Below are 19713 nucleotides of genomic sequence, written 5' to 3'. Positions count from 1 at the left end.
TTCCCCTCTAGTGTTTCTCACTGTCCTGATCAACTCTCCCGTGGCCAACAGGGAGTTGTGGGTATGGAGGGAGCCCACCCTCTATTCTAGGTTCCAGCCCAGAGACCCTGTGGATAGACAGCTCTAATTCCCTGGGCCATTTCCACACAGCCTCTCCTCCTCTTTTATCCTTACCACAGGATCTTCTTCCCAGTACGTGATGGCATTTGAACCTCCTAGTCTTTCTGTAATGCCTTCTTATCCACAGCTCCTCATGTACACTGAAGAGAAGTCATTTCAATCAGTCCTAACTGGTTCTTAATTGGCTCCTGATTAACCTGACAATTGGTTCTAGCAAATTCATGATTGTTTCCAGGTGAGTTGATAGCTCTGGAGTAGCCCTTTGAAACTTACCTGGGAGAAAGTACCTCTTTAACGTGGGGCTAATACACCTGCCTTGTACACTTTCCTATAGTAATCTGGCCTGATCCCATCACAATAGCTTCAGGAAAAACATTCTGAACTGGCCTCCTGCTCATGAGATTTTCCTATTTCCTTCCCATGAGTTCTAATTTTTCAGCACTAAACCCACTGCTAACAACAAATATATTATGACTAATAGAAGTCACAGGTACCAGACACTTCAAAATTTGTTTGATTGCTGCTTTCTGTGAACCAAATCACAGTACCTAGATAGATAATTTAGCAAAGGCCAGAGCAAGAGAAAAATCATACTGTGCTTTCTGAGCTCTCAGGCTGCTGTTGCTGTTTGTTTTGCAGGTTTGGTTCAAGCAGTGCTTCACATACAAAAAGTCTTGGATCATTCTGGTCCCAGAAGTGACTAACGGGGATGTAATCATGTAGTTCTGGATGCTCAGTGACATTCCTGCGTGGTCAAAGGGAGGACAAATGTTAAAAACAAAACAAAACAAAAAACAAACAAAACAAAAAAAAAATGAAAAAAAACCCAAAAAACCAAACCACAGGTGGAACATGTCCCAGGCTAGTTGGTTAACTCATTAACATAAATAAGGAACGAAACATACCATGGGAGAACCCAAAAATATAATCACATATAAATGTCTAAAAATTGCCTAATAGTGCAGTCAAGATATGGTTGGGCAAACTTTGGCCTGAAGTCTACATCTCAGTATGGAGATTGTACAGAGGGCCATGAAAGCTCATTAAAGTGTGGGTTGAGTTGCAGGAGGGGATGAGGACTGGCTGGAAGTACAGGCTCTGAGGTGGTCCCAGAAATGAGGAGTTCAGAGAGGTGGGAGGAGGCAGAGATGCAGTAGGGGTAGAGAGCTCTGGGTAGAAGTGCAGGATCTAGAATGGGGACAGGGTTGAGGGGTTTGAGATGTAGGAGAATGCTCAGGATTGGGGCAAAGAAGTACAGAGGACAGGAGGGGCATCAGGGCTGGGGAGCAGGTGATGAGGTGAATTGAGGGTGAGGGTTCTAGCTGAGGATGCAGGCTCAAGAGTGGGGGCTGGGTACAAAGGGTTTGGGGTGTAGGAAGGTGCCTCAGGATGGGATCCAGGGGTTCAGCAGGCAGGAGGGGTATCAGGACTGGGTTAAGAAGGTTTGGAAGGAGGGAGAGGTCAGAGGTGCACGGTCCAGGCAGTGCTTTCCACAAGCTCCTTCCAGCAACAGCAACATGTCCCCCTCTGGCTGCTAAGTGAAGGTATGTCCAGACAACTCTGAGTGCTTCCCCATCTGCAGCCACTTTGTCTACAGCCCCCTCCTTACACCTGCTTCCAGAAGCCACATGCAGCAGGTCAAGCCCCTGACCCTGCTCCCCTAAGGAAGCTCGAGGGCCAGAGTAAAAGGTCTAATGGGACAGAGGTGTAGCTCAGCGGCCATAGTTTGCATACCCTTGCAGTAAACCACTGGTTTTCAGCTGGTGTGCTGCAACACACTGGTGTGCCATGAGAACTGTCCAAATGTGCTGTGAAATTTTGTCAATTTCCCCTCACCACAGTTCTTTGCAGAGCTACCCCAGGGGAAATTGATGCCCCGGCACCAGCTGGGGCTCAAGCAGCAAGGGTGCCTGCTCCCTGCTGTGGCAAGTGGGGGAGAAAGGGAGACTGTTGGAGCTTAAATGTTGCATCCTGGTTCCAACAGGCTGATAGGGAGGGACGATAGTCATGAGCAATCAATTCAGCTGAAAAAAGTGGGTGTGCCATGTTATTGGAAAGCTTGGGAACCACTACTCTAAACTATCATAAGAAATACTAACATTCCTTGTATTACGTTCAGCCTCATAATAGCGATGCACGAGTTCCAGGCTTGACTTATTACCTGAGTATTATTTATAGCACCTCATATGTATCTTATTTCACAATCCCCTGGGAAAGATGTACATAGTGCGTATTCCTGGTCTTTTCTTCTTTAGGAGTAAGATTTATAACGTTATCTGCACACTATGACAAGCCATGAATTTAACGCTACATTGCGAGTCTCATGGGACTCCCTTCTATTAAAAAAAAAAAAAAAAATCTGCATGAGGATTCAGAATATGTTAGTCTAAGTGAGATCTCCTAGTTTTCACTCACCCTTTTACTAAATGTAAATGATTTTCATTTTTATTCCCAGTTCCTCCTTTTGCTCCCATCTTCTCTCTTCTCCCCCATGCTAACCAATATATTCTTACTAAAATTAAAATAAATACTAATTCAAAGTAAACTAACTGCAGCAATTACTGACAAGACAGTATCTGCTAACCAAACTATCTTGATTTCCTTTTAAAAACAATTAATCCAAGTCTACGCTTGCAAATCTAAAAGTTAAGAGATGAGACTTGATTTGACTGCCTTGTTACCTTCCTTCTGGTATCTTTCACTCTTCTTAGAGATGGATAGTAACAATTAACTTTTTGCACACAGTCAACACAGAGGGAGCTTTGTTCAAGAAGGAAGGCAAGGACTCCAATTAAATCAGCACAGCAGTGCCATTGCAGTGTAGAAGCTTCTTTCATCAATAGACGTGGATTTTTTTAAATCAAAGCAGTTATTTAACCTCTCTAAGAAGTGATAGAGAGGTTGACAGAAAAAAAAGTCTTCTGTTGACCAAACTGTGTTTACATTGGGGTTTAGGTCAACATAACTAGCTGGGTTACCAGAAACATTCAACCCTCAACATATATCAGAGAGGTAGCTGTGTTAGTCTGTAGCTTCGAGAACAAGAAGTAGTCTTGAGGCACCTTATAGACTAACAGATATTTTGGAACATGAGCCTTCGTCTGATGAAGCGGGTCTTTGCCCACGAAAGCTTATGCTCCAAAATATCTGTTAATCTATAAGGTGCCACAAGACTTCTTGTTGTTCTCGAACCCTCAATATACTGCATCTACGCTGGATTAGCTCATCAGAGAGTTATAATGACTAAGGGTATGTTTCTTCAGACCCCTTATCAGTGTTCCCACTAATTTTCTCCATCATGCGTGAATTGATATATGAACTAATATTGAAGTAATGTGAGAATGTGTGCTGCCATCACAATAAAAAAAAACTAAATACATGTTTACATGTTCATAGATACAGAGGAATATCAAAAGAATGCATAATTAACAAAGTACATTGTTTAAGATATGTAATATTAAATCAAATAAAAATAAAATTAACATTGCCCACAGAGTTCATGTATTTTATCATCCTTTCTAACAATTCAAGCATGTAAACACACCAAAATATGGTATACTCAAAACACCTATAGAAAGAAGGGTATAATCATTAAATAAAACCATAAAAATATGCACCAGAGGCCCAATTTAATAACCGACTCTTCCTACATAGCCCACTAAAGCTTCAGGGACAGCTCTCAAAAAAAATTAAGCATCTGCCAAAACACCATGCTATAGGCTCTTGCAGTCACTATCCCTGGTGCATGCATATCACCTGCACACATAGCTCATCTTTAAGATTCTAAACAAATCCATACGTCAACTAGAAATAGTCATGTTCTCATTACAAATAATAGTGCAATATTTTCTGATCCTGAAAGTGGGTGCAGGAGCGGTCGGGGCTGCGGGGTCTGGGCGACAGGAGGTGCACTTACCTGCTTACCCCCAGACGCAGGTAGCTCTGGGCCACCTCCCTCCACAGCTCTGAGTGGCTGGAATTGCAGCCAATGAGAGTAATGGTATGAAGCCCCCAGCCAGTGCTGCTGCAGCTGCAGCTGCACCCCCTCCCCTTCCCTATGGCTAGGGAAACAGCAGTAAGCAGCAGTGCGGCCCTGAGCTTGGAACTGCTCCCTGCTCTCCCTGTCCCAGGCTGGATCTGGCCCTGGCTTGCCTGATTTGGCTGGATCCAGACTGTGGGTCGGGGGTTCCCTCTCTGCTTTAGGGGAAAACGGAGCATCTTTACATATGGATTTGGAGTGTACAGACAGTCCCATCTTTAAAGAGCTTGCAAATAAGGTCTTCATCCTGCAAAGCATAACACTAAACTTAGTGCTTGCTATTTATAAGTCACTGAAGTATTCTGAACACCCAGAACTACATTAGATAACAAAGATTTGGCCTTAATGGTTTTCAGTATCTCTCTCCAAACAAATTGTAAAACTTAATGGAAGTCAAAATTGTTTGGGAAGAGGCATCTCTCCTAGCCAGTGCCACTGCAGCCCTAGGACACTACAGGTTCAAAATACAAGTATGGATTCCTTTTTAAAAACAAACAGTTACTGGAGTTATTTCCAAGCCAGAACTTGTCTTTCCCTACCCAGCCCCCACAGTCCAGCTGGAGCTCAAGGGGAATCTACCTCCCCTCTGCCTGCTGCCCCAGCACATGGGGAACTCAGACTTTCAGTCTCTCCCAGCCCCCACAGCTGAACTGGGGCTGAAATGGAGGCACACTCTCCTCTATTTACTGACCCAGCACAGCTACACTGGGAACTTTCAGTATCTTCTAGCTCCTAAGCAGTTTAGATGGGGCTAAAATGGAATCAGACTCTCCTCTGCCTGCCAGCTGGAGCGATGATTTTCCTTGACTGTTCCAGGCAGTGTGGCTGGGAGTGGGATGCCTCAGTCTTACTCCCCAACCTCACCTGAGCCTCACCCACTCTTGTATCCCTCCTCTCTCTCCTCCCTGCTCATCTTCCACATCTTCTCCAGGACCCAAATGTTTCCTAGTAAGTGGAACCACATCCATGCCTGTGCAGCTCCACTAATTAATTAGATGCAAGGCCATTATTTCCTCATGCACGTGTAACCCATGCACCTAATAGGGAGCTCTCTCTTTAAGGGACCCGTGTTGGGGGTGTGGGGGTGGTAAGAGTGACTCGAGTGTTACTGTTGCTGGGCAGATTTATCACTCCACCCATAAGCTTCTGGAGTTGGAGCTAGTAGTTTGGGATCAGATTTCATGAGTAAGCAGGCAGGACAGATAATTCTCTAAGGCCTGTGTGAGCTGGTAGAAGATGAGCCACAGCAGAGTACAGCCACAGCACTTGCATCTGATGAAGCCGATCTTTGCCCACAAAAGCTTATGCTCCAAAGTATCTGTTAGTCTATAAGGTGCCACAGGACTTCTTGTTGTTCCAGCAGACAGCAGACTGTTCCTCCTGCTGCAGCAGGTTATTAACCCTCTACCAGAGATCGTAAGCCATGCTACTTAGAGCAAGGAGAACCTAGGAGGGAAAAACACCTTCTTCTGTGTTAACTATCTGCTTAAAATGCTATTTTGGTTTTAACTCAACTGTTTTAGTTACTTTTCTCAGTATGTCTTCAGCTTTTCTGTAAATATAGTAATGGGGAGAGTCCTTTCTGCTTTAGCAGCAACGAAGGGTCCTGTGGCACCTTGTAGACGAACAGAAAAGTTTTGAGCATGAGCTTTCGTGAGCACAGACTCACTTCTTCAGATGCTGGTCTTGGAAATCTGCAGGGCCAGGTATAAATAAGCCAGAGCAAGGGTGGGGATAACAAGGTTAGCTCAGTCAGCAAGGATGAGGCTTACTACCAGCAGTTGATCTGGAGGTGTGAACACCAAGGGAGGGGAAGCTGCTTCTGTATTTAGCCAGCCATTCGCAGGCTTTGTTTAAGCCAGAGCTGAGGGTGTCGAATTTGCAGATGAATTGTAGCTCAGAAATTTCTCTTTGGAGTCTGGTCCTGAAATTTCTTTGCTGTAGGATAGCTACTTTTAAGTCTGCTACTGTGTGGCCTGGGAGATTGAAGGGCTCTCCTATGGGTTTTTGTATATTGCCATTTCTGATATCTGATTTGTGTGCATTTATTCTTTTACGTAGAGACTGTCCAGTTTGTCCAATGTATACAGCAGAGGGGCATTGCTGGCACATGATGGCATAAATTATATTGGTAGATGTGCAGCTGAATGGACCCACGATGGTGTGGCTGATCTGGTTAGGTGTAATGGTGTGGCTGGTGTAGATATGCAGGCAGAGCTGGCAACGAGGTTTGTTGCATGGATGGGTCCCTGAGTTAGAGTGACTGCGGTCCGGTGTATAGTTGCTGGTTAGGAGTTGCTTCAGGTTGGCAGGTTGTCTGTGGGCAAGGACTGGTCTGCCTCCCAAAGCCTGTGAAAGTGGGGGATCATTGTCCAGGATGGGTTGTAAATCCCTGATGATGCGCTGTAGAGGTTTTAGCTGAGGACTGTAGGTGATGGCTAGTGGTGTTCTGTTGTTATACCTGGCCCTGCAGATTTCCAAGACCAGCATCTGAAGAAGTGAGTCTGTGCTCACGAAAGCTCATGCTCAAAATTTTCTGTTAATCTATAAGGTGCCACAGGACCCTTCGTTGCTGTTACAGATCCAGACTAACACGGCTACCCCTCCAATCCTTTCTGCTTTATTATTTTTTTGTATTTTGTATTTTCTTGTAATAGGGTTTCTTTAAGCCTGTTCAGTTGTGAGTTAACTGACTACTTTAATTAGGGAGGTGGCTGCCTAGCAGTGATCCACAGCAGAGGAAGAGGCTGCCAGGACTTCAGTGGAGGATTCCCTAGAAGTAAGTGGAGAGATGGTTCAGATTTGATGATCAGAGGCTTAGTGAACTAAATCTAAGCTTTTGGGACCTTGGTCTCATCTTACTGGCTATGTCTACACTAGCCCCTTCCTTTTGGAAGGGGCATGGTAATGAGCGAGTTGGGAAGATACTAATTAGACGCTACCATGAATATGCAGTGCCTCATTAGCATAATGGCAGCCATGGGTGATTTGAAAGTGCCAACTGTGTAGATGGCCTTTCAAAAGGATCCCCCAGACTTTGAAAACCCTTTCTTCCTATTTGCCCCTCATGTCAGTGCCTCATTAGTATATTCCCAACTCACTCCTTACTATTCCCCTTCTGAAAGGAGGGACCTAGTGTAGACGCAGCCACTGTGTTTGTTTGGACTGAACTGATAATTTTACTTTTAGGTTTTTTTTTTACTTACTGTAACAATGGACATTATCTCTGGGTTATAAAATATCTGTGTTCCGTTGTAAAAATTAGATTTTCTCCATAAGATTTTATAAAGTTATTTAATTAAATTCATTTCTTTAGTTTCGTCTGGAACTTGAATGTAGGAAGGCTGACACTGGACAATCCTTGCTGAAATTCCTTATGGACTGAACTTCGGGTCTCCAGTACTGTATGGTGGTAGGAGTGAAGGTTTTTAGGCACTGGAGAAGGGCAGTGAAATCCAGCCCACCCAAGGTTGCAGAGGTGTGTGGGGATGCGGCAGGCAGGAAGCCTACCCTGAGGGTCCTGCTGGGCTTCAGGATATTGGCAGTCCAGAGGATTGTCATGGACCAGATGCAGTCTGTGGGCTGTATTTGTCCACCCCTTGTCAGCACACACCTTATTTGTAATGTCTACTGGAAGGACTGCTGAAAGCAGAAACTTGTACTTAGGCACACACAAGGAACCACAAGGCATATTTCTATATGGCTAAATAGAAACTTGGACCTGTACCATTCCACCATATTCTGAGCCTCATTCTCAGTTCACTGCATGTAATTGCCTTGTGACCAAAATTCTAAGCTATTACTTATTGCTACAAAGTATAGTTTGAAAACCACAACACCAAATTTAAACAGATGTACATGCATGCATTTCATGCAAATGGGAGTGAATATATTTTGGTGAGGAATCTGGATATTATGCTTTTCCTACGTTAGGATCTTCAGGATGTCATCCCACTCCCTTCCTACCCTCCAAACTGTGCTTGAGGAAGTGGACCAGCCCCCAGAGATTTGGCGTAGCTTCTGAGGATGCAACGTGTATGGCACAATCTTCACAATGCTCACCACTGTATGCTTAGGCAGCAAGGATTTAGAGGTATGATCCTTGTGTGAAAATAAAATGTGCAGTCTCTAGACACTAGTAGGCCATAATTCTGTTACTATTTCAAATCCACATATGAAATAACATGGATAGATATGGTTATCAACAAAATGTCCCACTAAAAAGGCAGAAAAAGCAAGCCCCAACAAGATTTCTCTCTACAAAGTTTTGTCCCAATTTAAGTAAAATCATTTAAATAGAGTATAATTAGATCAGAGGAACTTGCTAGTTTGTGCAACATTCTTCCAGAATCAAGTTAAGCCTTGTTTTGATTCCTACCTTAAAGTCACAAGCCAGACTTTCCAAAGTAAAGATTTTCTTACTTTTCAGGCTCTTGACCAGAGTAGGAGAACACAGCTCCACCATTCTCTCGTCCACCCTTGAAATCAAAGAGTGTGACTGTGTCCATTTCAACATCGTAGAAACAGATCTTGGAGTCAAGATTCTCATCAGCCTATGGATGGGGAAAATGAAAGGGATTAAAGCCATCAACAGAAGAGATCAGCAAGGTAAAATTCAGCTGGCCTATAGAGCACAGCAAGCAACACGGGAACCAGCAAACACCTGAAAACAGAGGAGTCTAAGTGGGGAAATTTGGGAGGAGATGTTTTTGTTTGGTGGGTTTTTAAGGTTTTTTTTTCCCCTTCTTCACAGGAGCTTAGCAGAGAAGGCTATGACAGCTACAGCAGTTATGGTTAAACAGAAGACTACAACTGGTCATGAGAAAGGTAAACTGTCAAGCTCCATATTAACGCACACAATAAAATTACTGGGATGCGGCTGAGGGTTTGGAATGTGGGAGGGGTTCAGGGTAGGGCAGAAGATTTGGGGTGTAGATGATTAGGGCTCTGGCTGGGGGTGCAGGCAGGCTGCCCCAAAGTGGGGCCAGAGGACTCCTTCAGCCTCATCTCTCCCAGCAGCATGGAGCTCCGGGAGAAGGAGCATCTCTCCCCCTGCCAGCAGCAGTGATTGCCAGGGCCTCCCTGTCTCCACCCGCAGCACAGAGTTCCAGGGCTGGGCGATAGGACTGCTGCAGTTCCAACTTACTCCCCTCTCCTCTTCAGTCTCCGGCTGTACAGCTACTTATAGGCTGCTGTGAAGTCATAATACTGCACAGCTTAGAGAGAATTTTAGGAGTGTGCTAATAAAATTTGTGAGGTACTGCCTATACGGAGGGGACCAGAACATCAAGAAAATCTGGATGACCTTGAAAATAGTGTAATGAAAATGGGATGAAATTCAATTGTGCAAAGTCATGCATGAAGAGACTAACAAGAATTATTGCTATAATATGGGGACATATCAGTTGGAAGTGACAGAGGAGGAGAAATACCTTGTGTATTGGTTGATCACACAATGACTATGAGCTACTGACATGATGCCATATCCTCTCTCAAGGCTGCATTCCTAGGATTCATCAAAGGAGCTATTTGCAGTAGATAGATGGAAGTTTTATGACCATTGTAGCAGGCACTGAGATTTGATCTGGAATACTACGTGCAATTCCAGTCTCCCAGATTTAAAAAGGATTAATTCAAACTGAAACAGGTGCAGAGGTGGTCTACTAGGATGATCAGAGAAACAGAAAACCTACCTTACAAAAGGAGACTTAAAGAGCTTCGTTTGTTTAGCCTAACAAAACAATGGATGAGGAGAAATATGATTCCTTGCCGTAAATATATCAAAGGAATGAACACCACAGTGTGTGGGAGTGAAAGAGAGAAAGTGCATTACGTTAGGAACCAACGTTGGCACAAGAACAAATGGATATAAACTGGCCATCAGTAAGCTTAGGTTTGAAATTATATCAGGAGTTCTCAGAACAAAATTTTTGGTGGTCTCAGAGTGTAGACAGCAATTCTCACTGGTAATCAGTCACACATTTTCCTAAAATATTTAATTAGTTTTAGGGGAAAAAATGCACATATATTCATGTCCAAATTGTTGTAATTAATTTATTACTAGCTACTAAGCTTGTTGTGAAAAGTGATATTAACAAACATACAGGTAACACTTTTCACAGAAAAAACTTACTCAGCCCTGGCAAGATTGGGCACAAAACAAGCCCTGGATGTGGGGAGGAGGTCCAAGGGAGGCAGCAAAGAGCTGCAGCCTGAAGCCCTGTGGCTGGAGGACAGAGCCCAAAGGTGTGCATCTGAAGCCCAGAGATGGATCCTGAAGCTCTGTGGCCAGAGCCTGCCCCACTGCTGTTCTAGGGCTGAAGTCCAAAGCCTGAGCTCATCGTTCCTGGTAAGGTGGGGAACTCATGAGCTACCGGCTTCTCAAGTGTTTTCCAGGTGTCTCCCAACCAGGAGGAGCAAGAGGAACTAACGCCTGCTGGCGGCCCCAGCAGCCAACATCAAGATGGTGCATCAAGGAGCACCAGGGAAGGGAGGAGGCTGCTGCTTTGCTTGCTCCCTAATGGAAGCCTAGGAGGCTGTGAATGAGAGAAAAGCCCCTGGTAACGCCATGTGGCCATGGTGGACACATTTGAAAAAGGCTGACTTCGATAAAAGTTTCTGATCATCAGAGGAATGAAATTCTGGAAAAGCCTTCGAAGGGGAATAGTAGAGGTAAAACTTCTAACCCATTTTAAGACTGAACTTGATAAACGTATTGAGGGGAGGATTTGGTGAGATTGCCTATAATGGCATATGGCCAGTCGGCAACTTCTATTCGCAAATATCTCCAATGGCCACATATAAAACACTAGAGCTCTTGCACCTACAAAAAATGTTATTTTAGTGTTTCTATCAACACTCACCCCAAAAATTCAGATTCCGAAAAACAGACCATATAAAATGTGGGTTTATATTAGAGAAGTTAGTCCACCTTGTCTCTGCATTATGGCTAGGGTCACATTCAGACCTCAGTGTGATCAGTGAAGAACCTGTCTCACCTTGTTGATGAGGATGCTGACTTTGTTTCCATTAGCATTGCATTTAACAGATGCAATGCCCCCCAGACGAGGAAAGAGCTCAGCCAAGTTCTTACTACCGCAGTGCACTTTTGCTTCTCTGTGGAGATAGACAATGATTCATGTCATGCCAAGCAACATGTTAGTGCTTGAGAACACAAATATTTTTTCAGACCTCAGAAAAGGCCTTTAATAATCAAATTAAATAGGACATAGGACCCAAATGTGGGAGTCTTCTCACAATTTCTACCTTCTGTCTTGGATTCCAACATCCTCTTTTTAGATGTTTAAACATAGCATGACTAACCTTAAATGTTTTGCAGTGTTCTAATACCTGCAACAAGAAAATACTGCCACCTTATTTCAGGAGAAATAGGATTAGGCTACATAGGGAAATCCACTGGCATAGCTGAAGTCCCCAAATTACATCCCCATGGGGGAGTTATAGTTGCATAACAGTCAGTTTTCCCAAGTAGAAAAGTCCTAAGGGGTTGTTTATGCTGCTTTGCACTTTGGGGTCCAGGCATATGAACAGCAGTAGGCATCCTTCAGTCTGCATAGACTATGGATCGCGCCCTTCAAAGTTTCAATTGAGGACTTCATTTACAGCGTCTATTGTGACTATGAAGACCCACACGAGAGTGACAGTCCTTGCTGCATCTCTTGCAGATGTAGTGGGTGTCTGGCAAGTCCTTATTGTGCTTTTTGTGTGCACGCTTCTCCTCTGCTAGCCGTCTGATCTTCATCTCGCCCTTCTGAAGGCCCTTGTGTAACCCCTGCCTCCATCTGCTGCGGTCATCTGCTAGTTCTTCCCAGTTGTCCAGCTCGATGTCTACCTCTCTGAGGTCTCTCTTGCAGACATCTTTGTAGCGGAACTGGGGGCATCCGGGAGGTCTTTTGCCAGAGGCTAGCTCACCATACAGGATGTCTTTTGGAATCCTTCCATCATTCATCCTGTGGACGTGGCCAAGCCAGCGGAGTCGACGCTGCCTGAGGAGGGTGTGCATGATTGGGATTCCAGCTTGCTCAAGGACGGCGGTCTTGGTCACTCTGTCCTTCCATGATATTCCAAGGATGCGCCTGAGGCAGCGCAAGTGGAAGACATTCAGCCTCTTTTCCTGGCGGGCATACAGGGTCCAAGTCTCGCTGCCATAAAGGAGGGTGCTGAGGATGCAGGCTCTGCAGACTTGCATTTTGGTGTGAGTGTACAGCTTGTTGTTATTGCACACTCTCTTGCTAAGTCTGGACAGAGTTGTGGCTGCTTTTCCAATCCTCCTGTTTAGCTCAGTGTCCAACGACAGGGTGTCAGTGATGGTGGATCCGAGGTAAACGAACTTGTGGACGACCTCTAACATATAGTTGTCAATGCTGATTGATGGGGATTCAGCAACATCCTGACCGAGTACGTTTGTCTTCTTTAGGCTGATGGTAAGCCCAAAGTCCTTGCACGTTTTGGAGAACTGATCCAGCAGTTTTTGAAGCTGGTCTTCTGTGTGAGACACTACAGCAACGTCGTCTGTGAACAGCATGTCTCTGATGAGGACTTCTCGCACCTTAGACTTAGCTTTCAGCCTTGCAAGGTTAAACAGTTTCCCATCAGATCTTGTGTGTGCAGCAAGATGCCCTCTGTTGAAGATCCAAAGGCATGCTTCAGGAGGAGTGCGAAGAAGATCCCAAACAATGTCGGAGCAAGCACGCATCCTTGTTTGACGCCGCTCCTGATTCTGAAAGCATCCGATAATGCACCGTCATATTGGATGGTTCCTCTCATGTCTTCGTGGAACGACTGGATCATCTTGAGTAACCGTGGAGGACAGCCTATCTTGTGGAGCAGTTTGAACAGACCATCCCTGCTGACCAAGTCAAAGGCCTTGGTCAGGTCGATGAAGGCTATGTAGAGTGGCTTTCTCTGCTCCCTGCACTTCTCCTGCAGCTGCCTTAGAGAGAAGACCATGTCAACGGTAGACCTCTCTGTACAGAATCCGCACTGCAATTCGGGGTACACCCTCTCAGCAATCTTCTGGAGTCTGCCAAGGATGACGCGAGTGAACAGTTTACCAGTGACACTTGGGAGGGAGATTCCACGGTAGTTGTTGCAGTCGCTTCTGTCTCCTTTGTTCTTATACAACGTTACAATGTTAGCATCGCGCATATCCTGTGGAACCTCACCCTCTTTCCAGCACACGCACAGTAGCTCATATAGGGGTTCCAGGAGTGTGTCCACGGCACATTTGATTACCTCTGGTGGTATACCATCCTGACCAGGGGGCCTTTCCTGCTGCAATGCTGTCGATGGCTCTCTTCAGTTCATCCAGTGTCGGTTCTTGATCCAGTTCATCCATTATGGGTAGGAGCTCGATGGCATCGAGGGCTGCGTCAACCACAACGTTCTCGCGTGAGTACAGTTCGGAGTAGTGCTCAACCCAGCACTCCATCTGTTTGGCTTTGTCAGCAATGACTTCACCAGATTTGGATTTCAGAGGTGCCATCTTGTTCTGGGTGGGTCCTAATGCCTTCTTCATACCCTCGTACATTCCTCTGAGATTACCAAAGTCGGCACAGGTCTGGATGCTGCTGCATAGCTGGATCCAGTGGTTGTTGGCACAGCGCCTGGCTGTCTGCTGTACTGTTCTTCTGGCCTCTCTAAGTGCTTCCTGGGTACTCTGGCCTGGTGAGCGTTTGTACTCCAGGAGTGCAGCATGCTTCTTTTCAATGACTGGAATCATCTCATCGGAGTTAGCTTCGAACCAGTCGTTCGTGTTTCTAGCTCTTCTTCCAAACACCAACAAGGCCGTGTTGTAAACTGTATCCCTCAGATGTTGCCATTTGGATGTCGCACTGGCATTCCCAGGGCCGCTGCGCAGATCTTCCTGGAGGGTCTCTCTGAACTCGTCAGCTTTCTCCGAGTTTGCCGTCTTTCTGGTGTCAATGCGGGGCCTTCCAGCAGGTTTAGAGTGGTACAGCTTCTTGGGTCTCAGCGTGAGCTTGGAGCAAACTAGCGAGTGATCTGTATCACAGTCAGCACTATGATAGCTGCGTGTCAGAAAGATGTTTTTGAGGTTATCACGCCTAGTGATGATCACATCTAGTTGATGCCAGCGCTTCGAGCGTGGGTGTCTCCATGACACTCTGTGCTGTGGCTTCGTTTGGAAGAATGTGTTTGTGATGCACAGATTGTGGTACGTGCACAGTTCAAGGAGACGCTGTCCATTGTCATTCATTTTTCCCACACCGAAGTGTCCTAAGCAGGAAGGCCATGAGGCCCAATCAGCTCCAACTCTTGCATTGAAGTCACCCAAGATGTACAGTTGTTCACGAGCAGGTATTTGCACTACAGCAGCACTAAGCATGTCATAGAACTTGTCTTTTACTTCTGGTGTGGCGTACAGGGTTGGAGCATAAGCGCTGATCAGGTGGACGAGACCGGTGCAAGTTTGAAGCGTGATCTGAAGAAGTCTTTCTGATCCACCCATGACTAAATCAACATTTGTCTCTGCTGTAAGACCCTCATGTTGATAATACTGACAGGAACTGAAAGGATCCTAGCTCATATTAACATAGTCCTCGCCAAACGAACACATTCACATCCCTATAGAATGAACTACCGGGTAGCGTAGACATAGCCTAGGTGGCTGAATCATTCATATTTGTGTCTGCTTTTCTCCCTAGACCTAATCAGTCCTTCCCACTGTAGCAGCCACAGTAACATAATGAACTCTGTGCCTGGGAGGACACTTCCTTTTGGTCACTGGGAGACAGCTAACAAAAGTGACAGTGTTTAGGTTTAGATTTATAAAATTAAAATACCACCTGGCCTCTGAACTGCCGTGTAAAAATAATATTCTTGGGTTTTATGGTTTATGGTCTCTTGTTAATGCCACAACAAATATGATCATTTTACAATAAATGAGTTTAAGCTGTAAAAATTCAGCCTGATATCTGAGAGTTAAGCTGTGTTGTTGATGTTTAAAACTGAAAGATTAATAATAAGTCACAGTGATACCCTGAATAAATCCACAGTTTTCAGATTAGGCCCTCTGTGATACCCATGCAATGCCAGTGCTGCTAATGAGTTTTCATAGGTTTGATAGATGGAGTTGTGTGAATTGTTATGCTGACAATACAAAAGGGTCAACTTCTCACAAGTGTGGCTGGTGAGTTCTAAAACAACATCAGTTTATCACATACTACTGAGCTGGCAATAAACCTCATTCAGTAAGGCTGAGTTTTCTAATCTCAGCTACTTCCTGCAACTACTAAAGGTAGAACAGCTAAACCCAGCCTTACTGAATGAGATTTATTACCAGCTCAGTAGTGTGATAAACTAGTGTTTTGTGTGTGTGTGTGTGTGTATATACAGACACACACACACACACACTGTATATACACACCATGTTTTTTAAAGAAGTCAAGGACTGAATACGCCCAGATAACCTTTACAGGCATGCGCACACAGAGGCACAAGAAAGCCTGCCATCCTATGGTCTTTGATATACATATGAATTGAATCTCCAAGGTTGTCCGAGCATTTTTCACTAGTACAAAATTCCCTTAAGTTTAAGAAAAAGATACCTGCGAGAGAGATCAAAGATTTTCAAGTGTGCCAAGTCCGTTCCCACAGCCAGAAAATTTCCACAGACATCCAAAAGGCATGGACTTCCCTCTGCTTCAGTGAACACAAGCAGCTGTTTGACAGTACCCTGTGGAGAGGGAGTCAGTTTAAATGTTAACTTTCTGACAGATGGGTTTTTCTTTCAATTAAAATTAGCACATCAGGCTGACTTCTGTTTTATCCCAACCACTAATCTACTAGTTGACACTACCTTATTCTGAAACAACTGTATAATAGATAATGGAAAAACAGGTCTTCGGGGGGGGGGGGGAGCTCTCTCAACATCTCCCCACCTGTGAGCTGCATTATATAAGGCTAGAACAGGGGCCAGCAACTTTTCCAAGATAGAGTGCTGAAATTTGACCTTTTGACCTGTATATACAGTCTGAGTGCAGGTGATACTTTTAAAAGTCACTAATAGTCCTACTTACAACAGCTTCATTATTAAATAAATTAAGATGCAGAGCTTTACCATTTAAGTGTTGGTTGGGAGTATTAGCTGGTCTGTTAATCCACAGGCGACATGCCTTTTAGCAAGCTCCCAGCTGCATGGGAAGGAGAGCCAGGGATGAGCTCCAGCTCGCATGTCGATTGAAAATCAGACCATGTGGCACTCTTGGCACCTCTGCCAGGGGTTGCTGACTGATGGGCTAGAAGCTCTGACTGACACTAAGAAATTGATCTTCTACAAGAGACGCTGCAAGGAGCAAGATGCGAAGGTCTCAAACATAGGTCTCGTGAGCCTAGAGAGAAGACAAAGCTTACATCCCAAAGTGGGATCGGATCGCAGACCAGTGGGAAGAGCCTCTCCAACTCTTTAATAAACCTTCTTGTTATCTCTTGGATGAAGACCAATCTTTATCAGACCAGGGAAAGAATACTAAGATGGAAACAAGCTGGACCTTGACTGAAGACAGTGAAAGGCCTTGCTGTTTCCAAGATGAACTGCATGTCTTTAGAATCCCCATTAAGTCTGCCAGGTGCAATTGTCAACAATAAACAGGGACAGTTGCCTTCGGTACTAAATCAAATCTTCGGATCTTATGGGGCTGTTTGATCAGAACCTGCTGTATGGGCTATGTGGTCAGTGCAGCATACAGAAAAAGCATGTGCATGCAGCCTAACATCGAATGAGAAGTACAACCCAAAATCCATTTTGCTAGCCTTTGCACTGATATGCTGCTATCTCCCTTTGAGCATTCTGTGATAGATAGGAATAGTTTGGGGGATTTTCTAAATGGTTTGCTTCTATTCAAGTAAAATGGCAGCGCCCATGGACTGTTGAAGGTGTATAGTGTACTTTCCTCCACATTCTCATATGGTCCGTGGATAAATGCTGGAAGGTGTATAGTTTGATTAGTGGAAAGACAAAGACATTTTGGTCATAAAATTCTGGGTGTGTCCTTAAAAATATGGTATATGGTGTGTGTGCCATGAGGGTCCTCTCTTACCTACACATCTGGCAGACATGATTGCTATTATGAAAGTGATTTTCGTGGATAAGAGTAATAAAGAGCAGGTTGCCAGAGATTCAAATAGTTGTAAGACATCTGAAAACTAAATTCAGGTCCCAGAGCAGCGTGGGTGCATGCAGTTCTGGATAGATCATCTGAATTCTTTTGAGGAAGCTTTTAATGATTGATTGGGCAAATAGTGTTGTGCCATCAGTTTTTTTGGCAGAAGGCACTGATAGCAGGGGCTAGGTGTACTTAAGTTAAATAGTCTGAAAAGCCAAGCAGTGACTTGTTTGTCAGTGCACTATGCAAGTGAATCTCTTTCACTATTTAATAGGATATACTTAACCTGTTCCATGTAGGCTACCTCATCATGAGTGAATCATGGCGACTTAAAGCTTTCAGGTAGAGCATCTCTAGCTCTGGGTGGTGAGTCTGTCCTGCATCTTGTGATAGGTCTGTCTGCAGCGGTAGAGTGATTGGCGTACATACTGCCATCCATGTTTAGAGAAGGGCACTACATCTACCTGGGCCAAATTGGAGCTATCAGCATGATCCTGGCTTTGCCGGATCTTACTTTGCATCACTCCTCATTAACACTGATACAGGGGGAAACACGTGGGATAGGGGCTTGCCATTTTGGAGTGAATGTAGCTCCCATCAATTGGGGTCCCAGTCTTGTCGGCATTTGTTGCTTTAATCTGATAGAGATCTATGGTTGGTTGGCCTGGTGTTGGAATTTATTGTATAATATGTCATCTGTCTCCCATTTGTGATTATAGTGAAATTTTCTGCTAAGGATGTCCAGTGTTCTGGTGTCTTAGTAGACCAGCGGCCAAGATGTTGGTAATATATCAGATGCACCAGTTCCAAAGTTCCACGGCTGTGGTACATGGGGAGTATGACTGAGCTCCTCGCCCAGTTTACACAGAACATGCAAGCAGAGCCACCCGCCATTACTTGACCATTCTTGTTCTTTAGCATAGGCAGAAAGTGGAAGCAAGAACTGCAAACTGCATGAAGTTCTAACAGATTTATGTGCAGACTTATTTCCCTGTGAGATCCCAGTCCCTGAATCATGTGTAATTGTGTGTTTGCTTCCTATTCTATGAGGAAAGTATCTGTATATCAGTGAGAGTGGAGCCCTTGTGAATGTGATCCTTGAATGTATAGCTGGGTTGCATCCACCAAATTAGCAACAGCTTGATTTTGGCTAGTACTGTGAATAGTCTGTTCAAGCCATGTTTTTGCAGCCTGATTGGTTGCTAACCAGCCCTATGGACAGCAAACATGCAGGCAGCATGTGTTTCACATTGAATGTGCTTGCAGCCATGTGGCCTAATAGTTGGAAGCAGTCAGCTGTTATATATGGACCATTCTTTACTGTAGCTATGAGACTGTTCACTGAATAGGATCTGCTTGTTGGTACTGAGAATTTGGCTTCCACTGAATCAAGATAAGCCTTGATGAAATCCAGTTGTTGAACAGACTCTATAGTTGATTTTTCCGCACCTCATTTATTTGTAGACTCAGGTATTGAAAGGAGGAAGCTGTCTATTGAGGGATCTGGATGGCCTCCTCTTGAGACTACGTTTCAGTAGACACTTGTCTAGGTATGTAAATATGATGATTCCTTGGTTTTGTAGCTGTGCTACCACTACCCACAAGGACTTTGGAGAAGACACAAGGTGCCATTGAAAGACCAAAAGGTAAGATTTTGTATTGATAGTGGTCTGCCCCAAGTGCGAATCTGAAGAGTTGCCTGTGGGCAGGGTGTATGGTAATATGAAAAAGAGCATATATCTTCTAGGTTGAGGTCTGAAAACTAGCCCCGCTGTTCCAGTGCTGTTATGATCATTGCTAACATGACCATCCCGAATCTTTGTCTTCTGATGCACTTGTCTAGTTTTGAGATGTAAGATGAGTCACCATCTCTCATTTTTCTTCCACTGCACATAAGGGTGTCAGATAATTTACCTCTTGAAATAGTAGGTGCTCATTAGAAGGATTCCTGAAGAGGGAGGTGTGACAGGGTGAAGTCATTTCCTTGGAAATGTTCCTCAGGGTGCTGATCATGCCACTGATTCCCACGTTCCTCCTTCCCACCACCATGTCATGCTGGACCAGATCCTCTCATCTCCCCTAGACCAGGCATATAGTTGAGGCTATTGCGCCCTTGCAGAGCAGCACAGACACTGAACCACTTCAGCTCTGGGAGGATGCAGTTCTAGGAATAGGGTTATAAAATCTAAATTTTCAGGAAAAACTGACTTTTAATTTACTTAAATTAGATGTATGCTTGAATAACTAAGTATTGTATCTTGGAAACTAGGGATGTAGGGCTACGGCTACATAGTAGAGCTAGTTTGGAATTCCAGAGGTATTCCAAAATAGCTACTCTGTGTCTGAGACACACACATGTCATTTAGAAACAGTTTTCAAAATAACAGAAGTGCTGTTTTGGCATTCCTG

At 44.5% G+C, this 19713-nt stretch overlaps 1 protein-coding gene across 7 annotated transcripts in view; it reads right to left on the bottom strand.

Annotated features, from left to right (window-relative positions):
- Window positions 1–19713, bottom strand: part of IFT140 (intraflagellar transport 140) — a 193459-nt gene that overhangs the window by 112598 nt on the left and 61148 nt on the right. For 6 of the 7 annotated variants that reach the window (XM_075011173.1, XM_075011177.1, XM_075011175.1 and 3 more), the window contains 4 exons: window positions 15748–15875; window positions 11158–11275; window positions 8582–8712; window positions 715–865 (listed from right to left, as the gene is read on the bottom strand). In XM_075011173.1, coding sequence (XP_074867274.1) covers window positions 715–865; window positions 8582–8712; window positions 11158–11275; window positions 15748–15875 — 528 coding nt within the window. The remainder of the gene's footprint in view (window positions 1–714; window positions 866–8581; window positions 8713–11157; window positions 11276–15747; window positions 15876–19713) is intronic. The other variant, XM_075011176.1, reaches the window with a different exon arrangement.

The sequence above is a fragment of the Carettochelys insculpta genome, chromosome 16, assembly GCF_033958435.1.
Source record: "Carettochelys insculpta isolate YL-2023 chromosome 16, ASM3395843v1, whole genome shotgun sequence".
Lineage (NCBI taxonomy): Eukaryota > Metazoa > Chordata > Testudines > Carettochelyidae > Carettochelys > Carettochelys insculpta.
This window is presented reverse-complemented; position numbering and strand designations above follow the sequence as displayed.